The sequence below is a fragment of the Idiotropiscis lumnitzeri genome, chromosome 17 (genome assembly GCF_059441095.1).
Source record: "Idiotropiscis lumnitzeri isolate Australia: NSW breed Sydney's pygmy pipehorse chromosome 17, RoL_Ilum_1.0, whole genome shotgun sequence".
Classification (NCBI taxonomy): Eukaryota; Metazoa; Chordata; class Actinopteri; order Syngnathiformes; family Syngnathidae; genus Idiotropiscis; species Idiotropiscis lumnitzeri.
The window spans coordinates 17,082,100-17,096,292 of NC_142407.1; the positions used below are offsets into that span (position 1 = coordinate 17,082,100).

The 14,193-nt window shown below is 50.8% G+C and overlaps 2 protein-coding genes across 3 annotated transcripts; both read right to left on the bottom strand.

The window, feature by feature from the left end:
• Window positions 1-675: 675 nt before the first annotated feature.
• Window positions 676-5,932, bottom strand: LOC148320673 (clathrin interactor 1-like). Of its 2 annotated transcripts, none has more exons than XM_088280365.1 (12): window positions 5,784-5,932; window positions 4,836-4,940; window positions 4,660-4,756; window positions 4,478-4,586; window positions 4,241-4,411; window positions 3,844-4,012; window positions 3,560-3,761; window positions 3,292-3,358; window positions 3,125-3,205; window positions 2,401-2,681; window positions 2,116-2,299; window positions 676-1,769 (listed from the first exon to the last, which is right to left on the bottom strand). In XM_088280365.1, exons 1-12 carry the CDS (start codon window positions 5,822-5,824, stop codon window positions 1,507-1,509), a joined length of 1,770 nt encoding a protein of 589 aa, XP_088136491.1. In that variant the 5' UTR covers window positions 5,825-5,932; the 3' UTR covers window positions 676-1,506. The 2 variants fall into 2 exon arrangements, with proteins under 2 accessions (XP_088136491.1, XP_088136490.1); XM_088280364.1 differs by having other exon boundaries at window positions 3,292-3,361.
• A 1,975-nt stretch (window positions 5,933-7,907) lies between these two features.
• Window positions 7,908-13,916, bottom strand: cct6a (chaperonin containing TCP1, subunit 6A (zeta 1)). The gene is made up of 13 exons (XM_088278976.1): window positions 13,643-13,916; window positions 12,373-12,436; window positions 12,053-12,187; window positions 11,803-11,976; window positions 11,405-11,508; window positions 10,745-11,015; window positions 10,409-10,491; window positions 9,701-9,797; window positions 9,487-9,634; window positions 9,064-9,197; window positions 8,539-8,644; window positions 8,237-8,309; window positions 7,908-8,148 (listed from the first exon to the last, which is right to left on the bottom strand). Exons 1-13 carry the CDS (start codon window positions 13,777-13,779, stop codon window positions 8,076-8,078), a joined length of 1,599 nt encoding a protein of 532 aa, XP_088135102.1. The 5' UTR covers window positions 13,780-13,916; the 3' UTR covers window positions 7,908-8,075.
• Between the last annotated feature and the right edge of the window lie 277 nt (window positions 13,917-14,193).

Consider the following 14,193-nt stretch of genomic DNA (forward strand, 5'->3'; position numbering starts at 1 on the left):
TACTTGCCCGAAACCCAACCCCATCTTGCACGATGTGTGCGTACCACGTCGGACCATAGAAAAGATGAGGACGCCAACTACTCCGGACCTCCTACGCACGCAGAAGTAATATCTTTCATGCCATCGGCGGCGCTCGTCACTGCGTCGCCTTTGACGGCGAAGACGAATAACGACGTTTTTTCGCGAATAAGAGTAGTTACTTCGTCTTTGCGCTCTTCGATCCAGACAGCTATTTCTCTAGAACTGAATAATCTTTGCTTTATGTTCACATCTCCTCCATGGACACAATGGCAGGCTGGATGGAAGAGCGCAAAGACGAAGTCAATACTCTCATTCACTAAGACCGCCGTTATTCGACGTCAAAAGCGACCCAGTGACTAGCGCCGCCTGGAGGTAAGGAGGGGTATTACCACGACGGCCGACGTCAAATTGATGTGCAGAAGCCTTTGGACGCGGAGATCTCAAGTGCGCTTGTCTTTTCTTCACTCAAGTTGTGATTTATTTATTTTGCGTTGTCATATGTGCACCATGAACAAAATGTAACCAGTCGATTTTGACAAAGCAAGGACTGTAAAGTTTCCAGAGAAAAGTCCACACTCGATAGTTGAAAAATGTAATCAAGAACAGAAACGTAGAAGTAATTGTGCTCGGTCAAAATGATCATTGCGACTCACAGAGCTTTTTATAATTTAATGGGATGTTCAACAAAGTACACGATTGTAAGCAACAAGCTTGTACTGAAAAAGGAACACAAATATGAACAATGGCCTTTATGAGGACAAGTCATGAAGAAGTGTCCTTCTGAGAGGAACAAATTAAAGATTTGGTCATATGGAACACACAAAATGCCTCTGCTGAGCTGTGTTAACAACACACACATTTGCGCATGCACTTCATCTCACACACACACGCACACACACACCCACAAAGAGCCCCGAAGCAAACTTGACTACCAAAAGTTTCCTACTCAATATTCCACCTGCTCTTTATTGTCCTCTCTGTCACACTGTTCCCGCCTTGGGCGAAGGATGGAGGCCTTTTTGGTGAGTCTTGCAGTCTCACCTGCTGATGTCACATTAAGCTGGGTGGCCAAGACGCACCGCTGAGCTTGTCTCAGTCTCGTGATGTCAAAATGAGTCACGGGAATGCCTTGGAATTTACTGCCACACACAGCTTGGGAATCTTGCTCTTCAGATCCTGGCAAGTTGTGCCGAAACCTCTCAAATATTTGCCAGTCGGACATTCAAAAGGTCCAAGCAAGGCGACGTGGAAAGGTTCAAGCGCATTTGAGGCTCATCGTGACATGTCGCCGCAAAGGTCCAACATGCAAACTTGTTGCGAGTTGTGTGAAGGGCCAAGGAGCACATTTGCAAGTGCAGCGTGCTGAGGGGCAAGACACCCCCCCAACGCCCTCCACCCCCTCCCCACAGCACCCCGTGTGGCCAAGTCTCATCTTCGGACACGATCCTCCCTCCGCTTGCCTCACTTCAACACGCACGCACTCCTTCAATTTCCCAAGTTGCTCAAGTTAGAAAAGGCGTCGCGCTTTGCTGCCGAGGTCATCACGTTGGGGTGCACACCCCCCACACCGAGCCCCGGCACCACCATCCTGACGGGAGCGGCCACGCCCGTTGTCCTCGTCATCATTGGCGGCGCGGCAGCCGAGGTCACGCCGGGATTGGCCAGAGGTCCGATGGGGAGCGCCGGCGATCCCAGGGTGAGGTCCAAGCCTGCCAAGTTGTTGGAGCGCACGTGGACGGGCGGCGCGCCTGCAAAGACCAACAATGTCAGCACTCTCACGTAGCCACAAACGTGTTCAGCTGTTCTAGGAGGCTTTTTTCTTCTCCTAGCGGGGGCCTGAAGGTTTTGTGCCAGAAAATTCTCTTTGCGCTGCAACAAGCAGGCCTTTTTGAATTCTGGCCCAAAAGTTCAGCCTTGCTTTCATTTTGCAAAAGTGTTCCTAACCGAGGCCATATTGGCTGGCTTAACCAAAAACACGCGGTGGCCACTTGAGCCTTTTTTGCCAGTCAGTCCCCCCCGCCTTGCGGCCACAACCCTCTGGACTTCTTCCTAAAAATTGCGCCGAATGAATCAAATCAAGGCAAGCCACGCCACCTTGCTGCTGCATCATGTTGTTGAGGGTGGACGGCGACTTTGCGGGGTTGAGGCTGGCCGACAAGAAGTCCAGGCTGATGTTGACGGACGGGTCGGACCAGGTGGAGCCTAAAGATCCCTGACCTGTGACCCCGACCTTCTGCTTGAGTCCGGCGGGCGGCACAGACGTCAAAGCTCCCAGACGCTGACGCCACACACATACACCAAAAAAACCCCAACGGATCAGACAAGGTTGTGAACGGGGAGAAGCAAGACATGAAAACAAAATGGCGCCGTGCTCCACACCTGCTGGGATCGAGACGCCGGCACATTGGGAGCGGTGACGGATGAGAAGGTCAAACTCTGCGACGCGCTCAGTGCCAGCGACTGGCACGCCCCGCCCATCAGGTCAAACAGCTCGACGGAAGGGAGGAGGCAGGCGGGCTTGGAGGCGTGGTCAGAAGGGGGCGGGGTGCCAAACAAGTCGGCGATCGGCTGGGAGGAGGCGGAGCTGGATGATGTGGTCGGCGGGTTGGCGAAGGCGCGCCAGTCTCCGAATTCTGCGCTCCCGTTGGCCGGTGCTGCGGCTGATCACATGACAGAACACACGCTTGCATGTAGACGAGTCCGCCACCTTAGATCAACATCTGACACGCCCCCGCCCAAAATATTGCGTTGGATGTAAAATGTATTCCCTGTTTAATGTCCACAAACGTGCTTGCCAAGCTCCGCCCACATTTCTGAGCCAAACCGACTTGAGTGACTTCCATTTGGCCTCGATTTCATGGCAATCGCACCAAATTGTCGCGGTCAAGGCCGCCCGACTCGGACGAGAGCAAAAAGGCCAAAATGAGCCTCAATGATGTCACGTCAGGCCAAAATGATGACATGAGCACAATTTCGCCTCGTCCATCTGTCGGAATGTTCACATTTGACAGCAATCAAACAAAACGGAATTTCAAAACTCGCACACCGTTGATGCATGAGAAAATATGAATGAGGAAGAAGCAAAGTTGAGCAAAAAATTTACCGGTGGAGACGGGCAGGCTGGCAGACGCCGCCGGCGACGAGAAGTCAGCAAAGCCGCAGATGAGGTCGTTGGCGGTGGCTCCTGATTGGACGCGCACACATGCACGCACGCTGACACACACAGTAACACACGCGCGCACGCACGCACGCACGCACGCGCAGACTCACCTACAGCGCAGCTCCGATTGACTGAAGAGTCAACGGCCACGAGGTCGGCCAGCCCCCGGCCGGACACCTGCTGAGCCAGCGGAGAGAGGGCGGGGTTAAACATGGCCGCCGAGCGTCCTTGATGGTGTCGTAGATGAACAGCTAGCGAGCTAGCATCGTGTCGCGCCGGCTATCCATTCGGCAGTCAACCGGCGTTCGCCAACAACCAAAACGCCGTTTGACATGGAAGGACGACGACGTCTTTTTGAAGTCACGGCGAGTGACGTACCTGCTGGTCATCGGGACTCGTCTCTCCGGTGTAGTGGGCGGCGGCACCCAGGTCCAAAGGAGTGCCGTTGCGTTTGTGCGCGCTGCCGGCGTCGGTGGCCCGGGTCAGGTGGACGCTCTTGGCGCTGACCGTTTCCTCCTCGTCTTTGAACTCGCGAGCTTCTGGACGACCGCTCCTGGACGTCCTGTCCTCCTCGCTGTCGCTACCGTGGCGGCAGGAAGAGGGGCGTGACGTGAATAATCACCCATGAAAATGAAAACAGCCGCCAAAGAGCGCGCGACTACCTGATCCTGTCCGGGGAGTCGTCTCGCTCCTTCTTGCGGAACTTGCTGATGGTGTCGTCGATGGTGGTGCCGATCCTCTCGCCGATCTCGCCGAGCTTCTCGCTGAAGGGGAATGCCGCCCGGCTCTTGTCCCAGTCCTCTTCCCATTTGCTTCGCTCCGGCTCACACGCTGCGCACGGACACACAAGGAGATTTCAGCCGGAAAAGCCCCGAGCGCCGATTGGGGAGGCGGGAACGGCCAGCACGCTCATCCCTTCCTCTCCAATACTCTTTATGTGGCGGCCTCAACGGTTCTCCGGCTGAGACCATCTCGACAATGCGGCGAAGGACGACAGCGGAGCAAACAGGTGTGTTGCCAAAATTGGCGACTTAAGTGTGAGCGGGCGGGACCACTCACCGCTCTTTAAGCTCCCTCCTCCCACGCTGTCCGAAGACACCCCAATATACTTGTCCTTGTTTTTCTTGGCTTTCTTGCGTTCCTCTCGGAGTCGCTCATCATCCTGGACCAACTCCACCGTCTCCTTCACCTTCTGACGCACGTTGACGCCTTGGTCTTTGCCGTTGTCGTCTGTCCGAGGCAAACGTTTCAAAAGGGGGAAGACAACGGCGGCCGGGAGAAGGAGCGGCCGCTGACCCGTGAAGCGGTAGTTCTCCAGAGATCTCAGGTCGTAGAGATGTTCTCGCGCGCCGGTCACCACTCGCTCCGAACCGTTCCTAATCAGGTAGGCCAGCAGCAGCAGCGCCTGCCACCACACCACCCGGGTCACATTCAGTTGCTGAAAAGTCTCCCAGCCGACAACACGGCTGGCCGCTCACCTTGTAGACACGCCTCCAGTTCTTCTTGTTGTCTTTCAGCATCCGGGTCCACAGCATGTTCATCACCTCGGGGAACTGCTCGTACATGAAGGTGGACCTGTTCGCGCACACGCACACGCACACGCCATCGGCTAAACAAACATGCGCGTGGGCCTCAGTGTGTGTGTTTTCCATACCTGGCAATTTCTCCCATCAGCTGGCCAGACGGCCCCCAGGGGTCGTCGTTGGTGGCCTCTCTCACCTTGGACTCGATGTCGGAGTAGTTCATGACTACATTGGTACTGGTGTTGAGCACGCACACACGCAAACAACCCAAATCAGCAAGCAGTACACACGCGTCACTCCTTCCGCATCGGCATTTGCATGGCACACAGTTGCCCAAACGGCACATTAAATAGCTCCACCAACACAGGAAAGGAATCAACATCACCTAAATAGTTTTGCATGTTGCATTGGTTTGGGGTGAGCTCAGATGTCTTTTCCATCTCACCGTTACTCCACTTAGCATATTTGGACTCCCGTGTGTATTTGTTTCGCTGAATCTTTTTACACCTGATGTGTGCAATATGGCGAGGCTCTTTGAACCATTTCACAACCGGACTGGAGAGGGACATCCATGACGGCGATCAGAAAAATCAAAAAGGACATTAATGTTGTGACTTTTGTGTTTTAGCGCGCAAGCTGGGCCTCGTCTGCACGTGATGACACGCGAGACCAGTTGCAACTTTTTTTCTTGTTCTTTTTTTTTTTTTCCACGCTTCGAGGAAGGAGACGTGAGCGTGCTAGTCCAGACAAGGGCGCGATGCTCCCGCAACACTTGAGATCGCGGCCGCAGCCAAGCTAGCTGCCCCCATCTGATTCACGTCACAATGCGGGCGGGGGGGGGGTCGGCATTCCAGGTAGCTAAGCTAATACCTTCGCCTCAAAGTAGTAAAACTTAGCTCGAAAGATGTTTCCTTCTAAACAAGTGGGTTATAGAAGGGTGGCAGCTAGCCATCTGGGTAGCTAGCCAAGTAGCGGCGAACAACAGTGAATCGACGGGCGGCCGTGACGTCACAGACGCGAGCCGGCTTTAGCATAGCTTAGCTTAGTTGAGTTTTGCTCATTAGCGGGTCGCTACTTACGCTTTGTCCACCAGCTCTCGAACCTTCCACATGTTCAGCATCTTCTGCGCGTAGGCACCCACGCATGCACGCACGCACGCACGCACGCACTCTGCACCAGCTTTTCTGGCCCGCTCGAGACGTCAACGTCACAGCGACGTCATCGTGACGTCAATCGTGCCGCTCGTCTTTGACGTTTGTTAATGATATACCGTGGAAAAATGTCTGGCTCCAATCAAGCAAATATCTAATCACAAACAAAATTAAAGAAATATCTTTTAAATTGATACATAAATTCTACCCATCCAAAATGTATATAAACAAACTATTTAAGATCGGTATTAACACGGACTGTAGTTTTTGTAACAAGTGCCCTGAATCTGTTATTCATTTATTTTGGTATTGCCCTTATGTTCATTTGTTATGGCAGAGATTATGTGATTTTATACATAATAATATTGAAAGTGATATAAGAATTGCTTGGAAAAATGTATTGTTTGGTTTCTTTGAAGATAACATGGACAAAAGAGATGTATACTATTTGATAAATCTTTTGATTATAATGGTAAAATACCATATTCACTCCTGTAAATTTCGTGGAAAGAAACCATGCTTTATTGTTTTTTACAACGATTTTCAACAGTACATCCATTCCATCAAATATTCTTTTAAACAAAAGGCTCATAAAACGATAGAGATCTGCAAAAACTTGAAGGTGTTTATATAGTCCTATTTTTTCTGCCCCAAGAAAGTTGTTCCTTAATATCTTTATTTATTTTATTTGTTTCTATTTCTCCGTTAATCTATCTGTATTCTTACTTAATAGTTATGTTATTCTTTTCCACTATATTCTCGATTGTTTTCTTGTCCAATTGTTCGATTTACTATAATGACTTTTACATTTGACTAATTTTCTGCAGTTTGCAATAGAGAAAAAAATAAAAATAAAATGGCTATGGAAAACAAAACAAAAAAAAGCAATGCTATCCAACAAAAACAAAAAACAATAGCTATCAAAAAAAAGATATGCCTATCAATCCATTTTTATACTAATTTTATCAAACGTACACGAGCTATAATACTTCCAAGCAGTGGGCCAAAAGTAACAGACTTTTTATCATATCTATAAATATGAGTTTTTTTCTTTTTTCTCAGCTACTGTGCCAAATGGACAAATTGGCGCACTTCTTTTCCACTCCAGCAGGTGGTGCCTGTGTCATTAGATCGTTTATTTTCATTGTTCTTGGATTGGTTCAAAGTCCCACATGATACATTTCCGAAGTAGAAGAGTTTGCGGCCTTTGGCTTTGAGGTTGAATTTCAGGATAAAGCTAAAATGTTTACAGGTCGGTTTAATTTGATCTTTTGAATGTTTCCGGACTTGTTGCACAACAATGAAGTGAAAAGCAAAATTCCCAGCTGGTGTTTGAGCCATGAATATTTCCAAGGATGAGGAAATGTTGAGACGCTCTACAGTTGAACATTCAAAAGTTTACACAAGGACTCGCACTTTAACACAACTTTACCTTCGTTGGGTTCATTTTGAAACGTCTTCAAAAGCTGAAAGGAGCTTGCGAGCTACGTGTTGCTATGGCAACAACCCCCCCCCAAAAAAAAACTTGGCAAGGAATTCTTGCCACTGATGAGGCATGACATTTCATTCCACTTTGTGGCTTTCAAACCACAGCTTTGCTTTACAATTCAACTTGCTGACTTTTTAGGTGCAGGCCGGCATTTTAAATCCAACAATTAGCAGTCCTTGTGATCAACTTAAACGGTTTTTTTTAACACAAGAATGTTTAAAAGGATGTTCAATTTCCTCGCTCATGCCGCAATGACATGAAGATTCTCATCTCTTTCCTACGTCAGGCCTCAACAAGCTCGTTGAAAGCAAGCACTACTTCTTTGCTACCGATTAATGCAAAGCGCTCAGTTTCACAGATGTGCTCAAATTACCTTTAACAATATTTGCCAGTCATTCACGTGCAGGCACCGATAATGTCAACTAAATGAGGAAACTAATACATTTGAACATTCCCAGAAAATCACAATGTCCCATTCCTGTCCACCGCGGCAACTCAGTTGCTGCCCTGCAATTTTTGTCCCCATTCGAAATGAAGCCCAAGAATCAAAAACACGAAATCAGTCAATGTCAACTACAAGTTTAATGCGCGCGCACACACAATCTGTCATGTGTGCTTTTTTTTCTTCCTCCATTGAAACAAAATGTGATAAATAAACGAATCCAAAGGGTCATTGTTGAACAAGAAAAAAGTTTGGTGAACGTTGAGTGCTTGTTGAGCTCGTTGACACTTTAACCTTTGAGCGAAGACATTCCGGCACGCATGATCTCGTCCACGAGCAGAATGTTACTGGCGATCACCGTGCTACACGCACACAGACACACAAATATTAACAAAAATCACGAAGATGTCAATGATGACGATGATGATGTGGCGGATGTGGTTTGGTCACCAAGAGTGAAGAAGTTGCTTCTTGACGCTGTAATTGTCCCACACGCCCGCCTCGCCCGCCACCATCGGCTCTCCTGAAACACACATGCCCGTCGAGTCACGTGAGTGATATGAATTGGCCTGAAACTTTCTTCAGCGGTGGAAGCGAGCGGTTGGAACATGAGTGATACGAACAAAGATTCCGCCCACCAGTTGTCACGGTAACCATGCATTGTGAGGCAGGGTGTGTTGAGGTGCATGAAGAAATCTGTTTGTTTTTTTTTTTGCTTTGTGGGTTATTTTGTAGGTGTGAAACGTTATCACCTGTGCTGAGGTCGACGCCCACCAGCTGACCTCCGGACTCTTTAAATTCCGTCTGCAGCTTCAGAAGAGTCTCCTGAGGGTCGTAACCAGAGTTCTGGGCCAAAACCTGTTGTTTTGGACGGAGGGGTGGGGTGGGGGGGGCATATTCATGAACATCATTTATTCAAGTGCAGCAGGCAAGCGGGCAAAGAACAAAATGGTCACGCTGCGCAACATCATCTTCCGTCACAACTAAATGACGTCATAGCGCCGGCGTGGGGCGGAATTCTCGTACCGCCGCGGCGAGCTAAAAATGGTGGCTGAGATGGCCGCCATTTTTGGTTTAGGTTGACTCATTGCGAACTAGAAAAGAAAAGCTTTGCGGCGAGCATAGGTGGGAGGGCGAGTCGGCCCCCCCTGTCTACATGTGCGTGTGCCCATCCACCGATTTTCAGGTGTATCCCAAAATACGCCGTTGAAGACGCGGGCAGAGGACGAGCTGGGAGTGGGGGAGAGAGAGAAAAAAAAAGTTGCGGCGGCGTGGACCTTGGGAATGATGAGGAGGGCGTCGGCGAAGGCCTGCACGCCCAGCTGGGCTCGTCCCTTGACGCCGGCCTTATGCTTGAGCAACGCGTCCGCCAGGGCCACCTCCAACGCGCCCGCGCCTGCTACCACGCAACCTGACGGACAAGACATCGTAGTCGACATCTGGCTCACGATATAGGTGACGCGTGTGCCGCTCGTGCAGCACTAAATGTTAACCGGTGCACACTTTTTCCTCGCTAGTAACATATCGTTGACCAACTAGTATGCCAAATGTGTCCCACGAGCGTGTACTAGTACATGCAAATATTGAACAAAATGCCAAGAGGAAAAAGGTTTCATCATTTACTAGTCGGCCAAAAAGTTCCAAGTGCAGCGTAATCATCCGCTGGTGACGACAAAATGCACAATGTGGCGCGCTCTCACCGTCTTCGATGGCGTTCTTGACAGCGCGCAGGCCGTCCCTGACGGCGTCTTTGATTTGCGTGAGCGTGTGCTTGTTGGGCCCTTTGAGCAGCAGCGTGACCGAGCGCGGGTTGCCGCACTTCTCCACAAACGTGAACTTCTCCTCGCCCTGCGAACATCAAAACGCCCGCCCGTGAGCAGGACGCCCGCTTCCTCGGAGGCATTCGTCACTCACCAGCGTGTGCTCGTACACCAGCCCGGCGCGGCCCAAACATTCGGGCGTCAAGTCGTCCACCGAGTTCATGGCGATGCCGCCGCACGCCAGTGTCAGTCTGCAGTTGCACAAAAACATCAACAACCCAACGTCAAGCGCGTCGCTCTCCCGTCATCAAAGCCACCCAGCGGACGCCATCTTGATTGCGGAAAACGACGTACTTCATCAACTACCGCCGGGCAAACTTGTACGAGCGGCACTTGGCCGTCACGACAACGCAGCGGCACCACTCACGGGTCGGGCGGCGCATAGGACACATTAAGAGGGGAACCCATAGCGTTGCGTGCCCACACTTTTGTCTCTCGATCGGAAAGCATTTTGTCAACTCGAGCTGCACACGCGTGTGGCGGTCTCGTAGAATGCAAATGATGTGAAAAGTCATTCTCAAAAAGAGCAAAATGAAAATCAGTCGCGGCGGGACGGACGAGCGAGCCAGTGAACGCTTGGCGCCATTTCGGCTTCCTGACCACACTTTGGTGGCCGTTCGCCGCTGCCAAATACACGCGTGTTGTCTTTTGTCACATATCCGAAAACGAAATGTTCTTTTTGTCGAGATCATCGAGCCACACTTTCGCTACGAGCGGATGTTTGGCCGGCGCAAGCGCAACACGCGTGTGTGATTTGGACGCAGATGCGAAGGTGACAATGTGCGTGTGTTGAACTTTTGACCTCTCCATGTTCCTCCTCTTGGCTCTGCGGAGGGCGACGATGCCTTCCTTGGCGAGGGCGTCCAGCGAGTACGGGTCGATCCCCTGAAGTGCAACGAGAGAGCATGAAGGCGCCACACAGGAGCAGCTTTTGCCATTGTGGTGAAGTGCTGAATACATGCCGGGGGAGGATAGGGGGGGGCGTGTGCCCCCGGGCCCCCGCATGCAGAGGTACACATCACGCTTAATGTAGCACAGTCATGTGACCGCGAAGCGCCACGTGGCCGACGCTTTGCGGGTGTTCGCTGTGCCGCTTCCGACGGATTTTTTTTTAGGTGGCCGGGGGGTGGGGCCTTACCTTCTGGTTGATGACGACGAAGCTCCCGTCGCCGTCGGGACACACGCGTTTCTTGAGCTCGATGATCTTGCGCACGCGCTCGATGATGAACTTCCTCTCGGCCGCCACAAACTTCTCGCGCTCTTTGGCGCTCTTGTAGAAGAAGCCCGAGTTGACTTCGGTCTTCTCGTACTCCAGCGACACGTTGCACGTCAGCACGAAGGCGTCCTCTACGCGCTTCTTCATGTCGGGGTGCCGGGCCCCATGGTCCAGCACCAGGCCTCGGATCAGCCTGCAAGCACACAAACGACGGCGTCGGTGTCACGCCTTGCTTGGGAAAACGCGCAGTGACGAGAGGGTCGCTCGCTGCCCCCTCGTCTGTCTACGTGGCTTCAAGCGCAGGTGTCTAACCCGCGGCCCGGGGGCCATATCTGTCCACGTCATCATTTCTTCACTTTCAATGAGATTGAGAAATCGCGGTTGTTTTTTAGGGCCGATACCCGCCTTCAAAATCAAATGAAAAGGAGTACAAGACACTTTTTGGACTGGCTCAATACTGGTTATTCAGCAAGGCTCAGCCAACCAATCGTGCGGCGGATGCCAAATTGCACGACGCAAGTCGAAGTGCAGCCGTTGGCTTTTTGCCAAACAGCTGACAAACACTTGGCGGTGGCCACTCACTGTGTGTCGCAGTCCGTCTTGTGTTTCATCTCCAAGATCTCCACCATGTACAAGTCGATGGGCTCGTTGGGCTTGGCGATGGTCAGCACGGCGTCCACCACCGCCTGCAACACAATTGCAACGGACTAAATCAGGACAAACGAGGCCACCAAGTTATTGAGGACGCCTGCATGAGTTTTCTCTTTTTCGTTCCAAGCGGCATCCCTGAAACCGAAACTTGCAAGGCGACGAGCCCACGGTCACGTTTAGAAGGGCAGGACCGGTGCGTGAGGGGGGTCGTAAAAAAATAAAGTCAACCTCGACATGGCAAAAATTCACCTAGCGGACGGGATCATGGGATGTGTCAGCGGAGAAAAGTGAGACTGCATGTGCTTGGAAAAGGAGTTAGCGAGCGTGACCTCAGTGAGGAGGTCGGCCAACTCGGCGTGGACTTTGGTGCGAAGGGAGGTTCGAGCCACGTCCATGAGGGTCTCTCTGTCCATCTGCCGCATCACCTTCACCTCCTCCAGCACGGCCAGCGCCTTCACCTTGGCCGCGTCAAAGCCCTCGGCCACGATCCTCGGGTGGAGACCCTGATTGAGGAGCGCGAGACTGCTCGTTAGCCCAAAGAAGCGAGCGAGCAGGCGGCAAACGGAGTGCGTGCGCCACCTCCGACACGTAGAGGTCGGCCTGCTTGAGCAGCTCGCCGATGATGAGGACGTTTGAGGTGGTTCCGTCTCCCGTGATGTCATCCTGGGCCGTGGCCACCTTGGCAATGAGCGATGCCGTCGGGTGCTGAATTTGCTGAGAAAAACAAAACAAAAATTCAAGTAGAGTCTCTGCTTCGGCCGTTCGGAAACACATTGGGATTTTATGAGCACCTTTACACACATACGCACGATAGTCATATTTCATGCGTGTGTGGCCCCGCTGCCTGGCTTTGTAAGATGCTGATTTAAAAATAAAGCAAGTCAAAAGTGGTCAACTACCATCTCATGTAAGAGGACGTTTCCATCTTTGGTCAGCTTGATGTCTCCTGCTCCAGAAACCAGCCTGCAAACGTACAACACAAGTTGACACTTAAAGGAGAAGTCAACCCAAAAGTTTGCCTTTCAATATTACGTTCTGTGCAGCCTCACTAGCCTAAACATGGCATTTTGAGGAATACGAGTTAAGACGCAATGTTACCCGAGCAACTGTGATGTCATCTTCAGTCGACAGCGAGCGGCAAAATGTCCGCCCCCTGACATGGCTAAAAACGTGTGGATTTTGCCTCTTCATTCGTATTCCACCAGCGCAATATGAATCTGAATGCCATGTTTAGACAAGTGGTGGCATTATTGGAAGGAACATTTGGGGGTTGATTTCCACTTTAACCCTCCCTGGGTCCCGCCCCTTCCCGAACTGTTCAACCACTGCATGAAAACATTCAAATCATAGGTGCACAAATAGCCAGGTGAGGGCTACAATTGAACAAAATCCCAATCAGACAGCCAAGAACGACTCAGTAGCATACACGTGCAAAAAAAGTCTTTTCTACCTGTTGCGACTGTAAAGTTTCGATTGCAAAGCAGCTCAGATTGCCTCCTTCCCACAAGAGCGCCTTTTTTGGCTTCCCATGGACGAGCTCGCTTCTTTAACAAGTTAAACCCGTGACTCGAAACTTTCATTGTGACATGTTGCACATCTCTGAGCGTCATCGTCAATATTATTATTGATAATAATTTGGGTATTCGTGGATGTGGCTGTGTCTGCACGTTTTCTTTTGCTCATCTGCCTGGTCATTGTTCCGTCTCGTGCATACGCCCTCAACCGCTATTGCTGCTTTTAGGAAAGACTTCACCTGTGGGAGACTCAATTTCCTCCTAGTGTTGCTCCACACTTGGCCATTGAAAATGGTTCCGATTCAGAGATGATGATAATAACAATATTAATGCTGCTGCTAACGTTAGCATGCTGGGGGGCATCGTGACGGTGCAGACGGACAACGTGCGCCGACAAAGGGTTAGCATTAGCCACGTGAGGCCTAAAAAAATAAAAGTAAAAAAAAAAACAACTTCCAGTAACTTCGCAGGAAAAATGATACAGGAAAAAAATACACAAATAAGTATTTTATATTTCCAAGACAGAGTGTCAAGAAAAAGTCGACAATAGGAGACTTGCCCCGCGACACCGCTTAGCTTAGCCTAGCCTAGAATAGCATAGCATAGCATAGCTTAGCCTAGCATTGAGCAGGCGAAAAGAACGGCCGGTACCGACATTTTCATGGTGCCTTTGGGTCCCAGATTGCTCTTGAGGACGTCCTGGAGGCCCCGGGCCGCGCTGATGTTGACCGCCAGAGCGGCCTGGGCGCGAGCCACCTCCGCCTTGGGGTTCAGAGCTTTCACGGCGGCCATGGCGGACGCAAAGGGTAGCGACAGTTGGGCGAAAAGCGGCTTGGCCAAGAGCGGAACGAGCCAAGTGAAGAAAAGAGCGTGAAACTTCCAGAAGACCCACACGTGCTTTACTGGTGCGTTCAGGGAGCACGGCGAGGCTCGGAATTTCTGCCGTCATCGGTGCCGCCTACAATTCGCTCAAAAAAAGCCAAGCCAACCTAGTTGGCCCGAAAAACACCGCACTAATCACCAGAGTCGCTTTTGTTTAGTTAGTTTTATTTCTTTTTTTATTGTGCGCGAATACTTTACTTTTTTAAATGCGCGTTTATGTACTTCAGGGTAAACTTCCGCGTAAACGTACGCAACAAAGATGGCGCGTGTTGACCCGCGGGCGAGTTTAATTGAATTTTACCTTGTACTTGGCTTGAAATACAA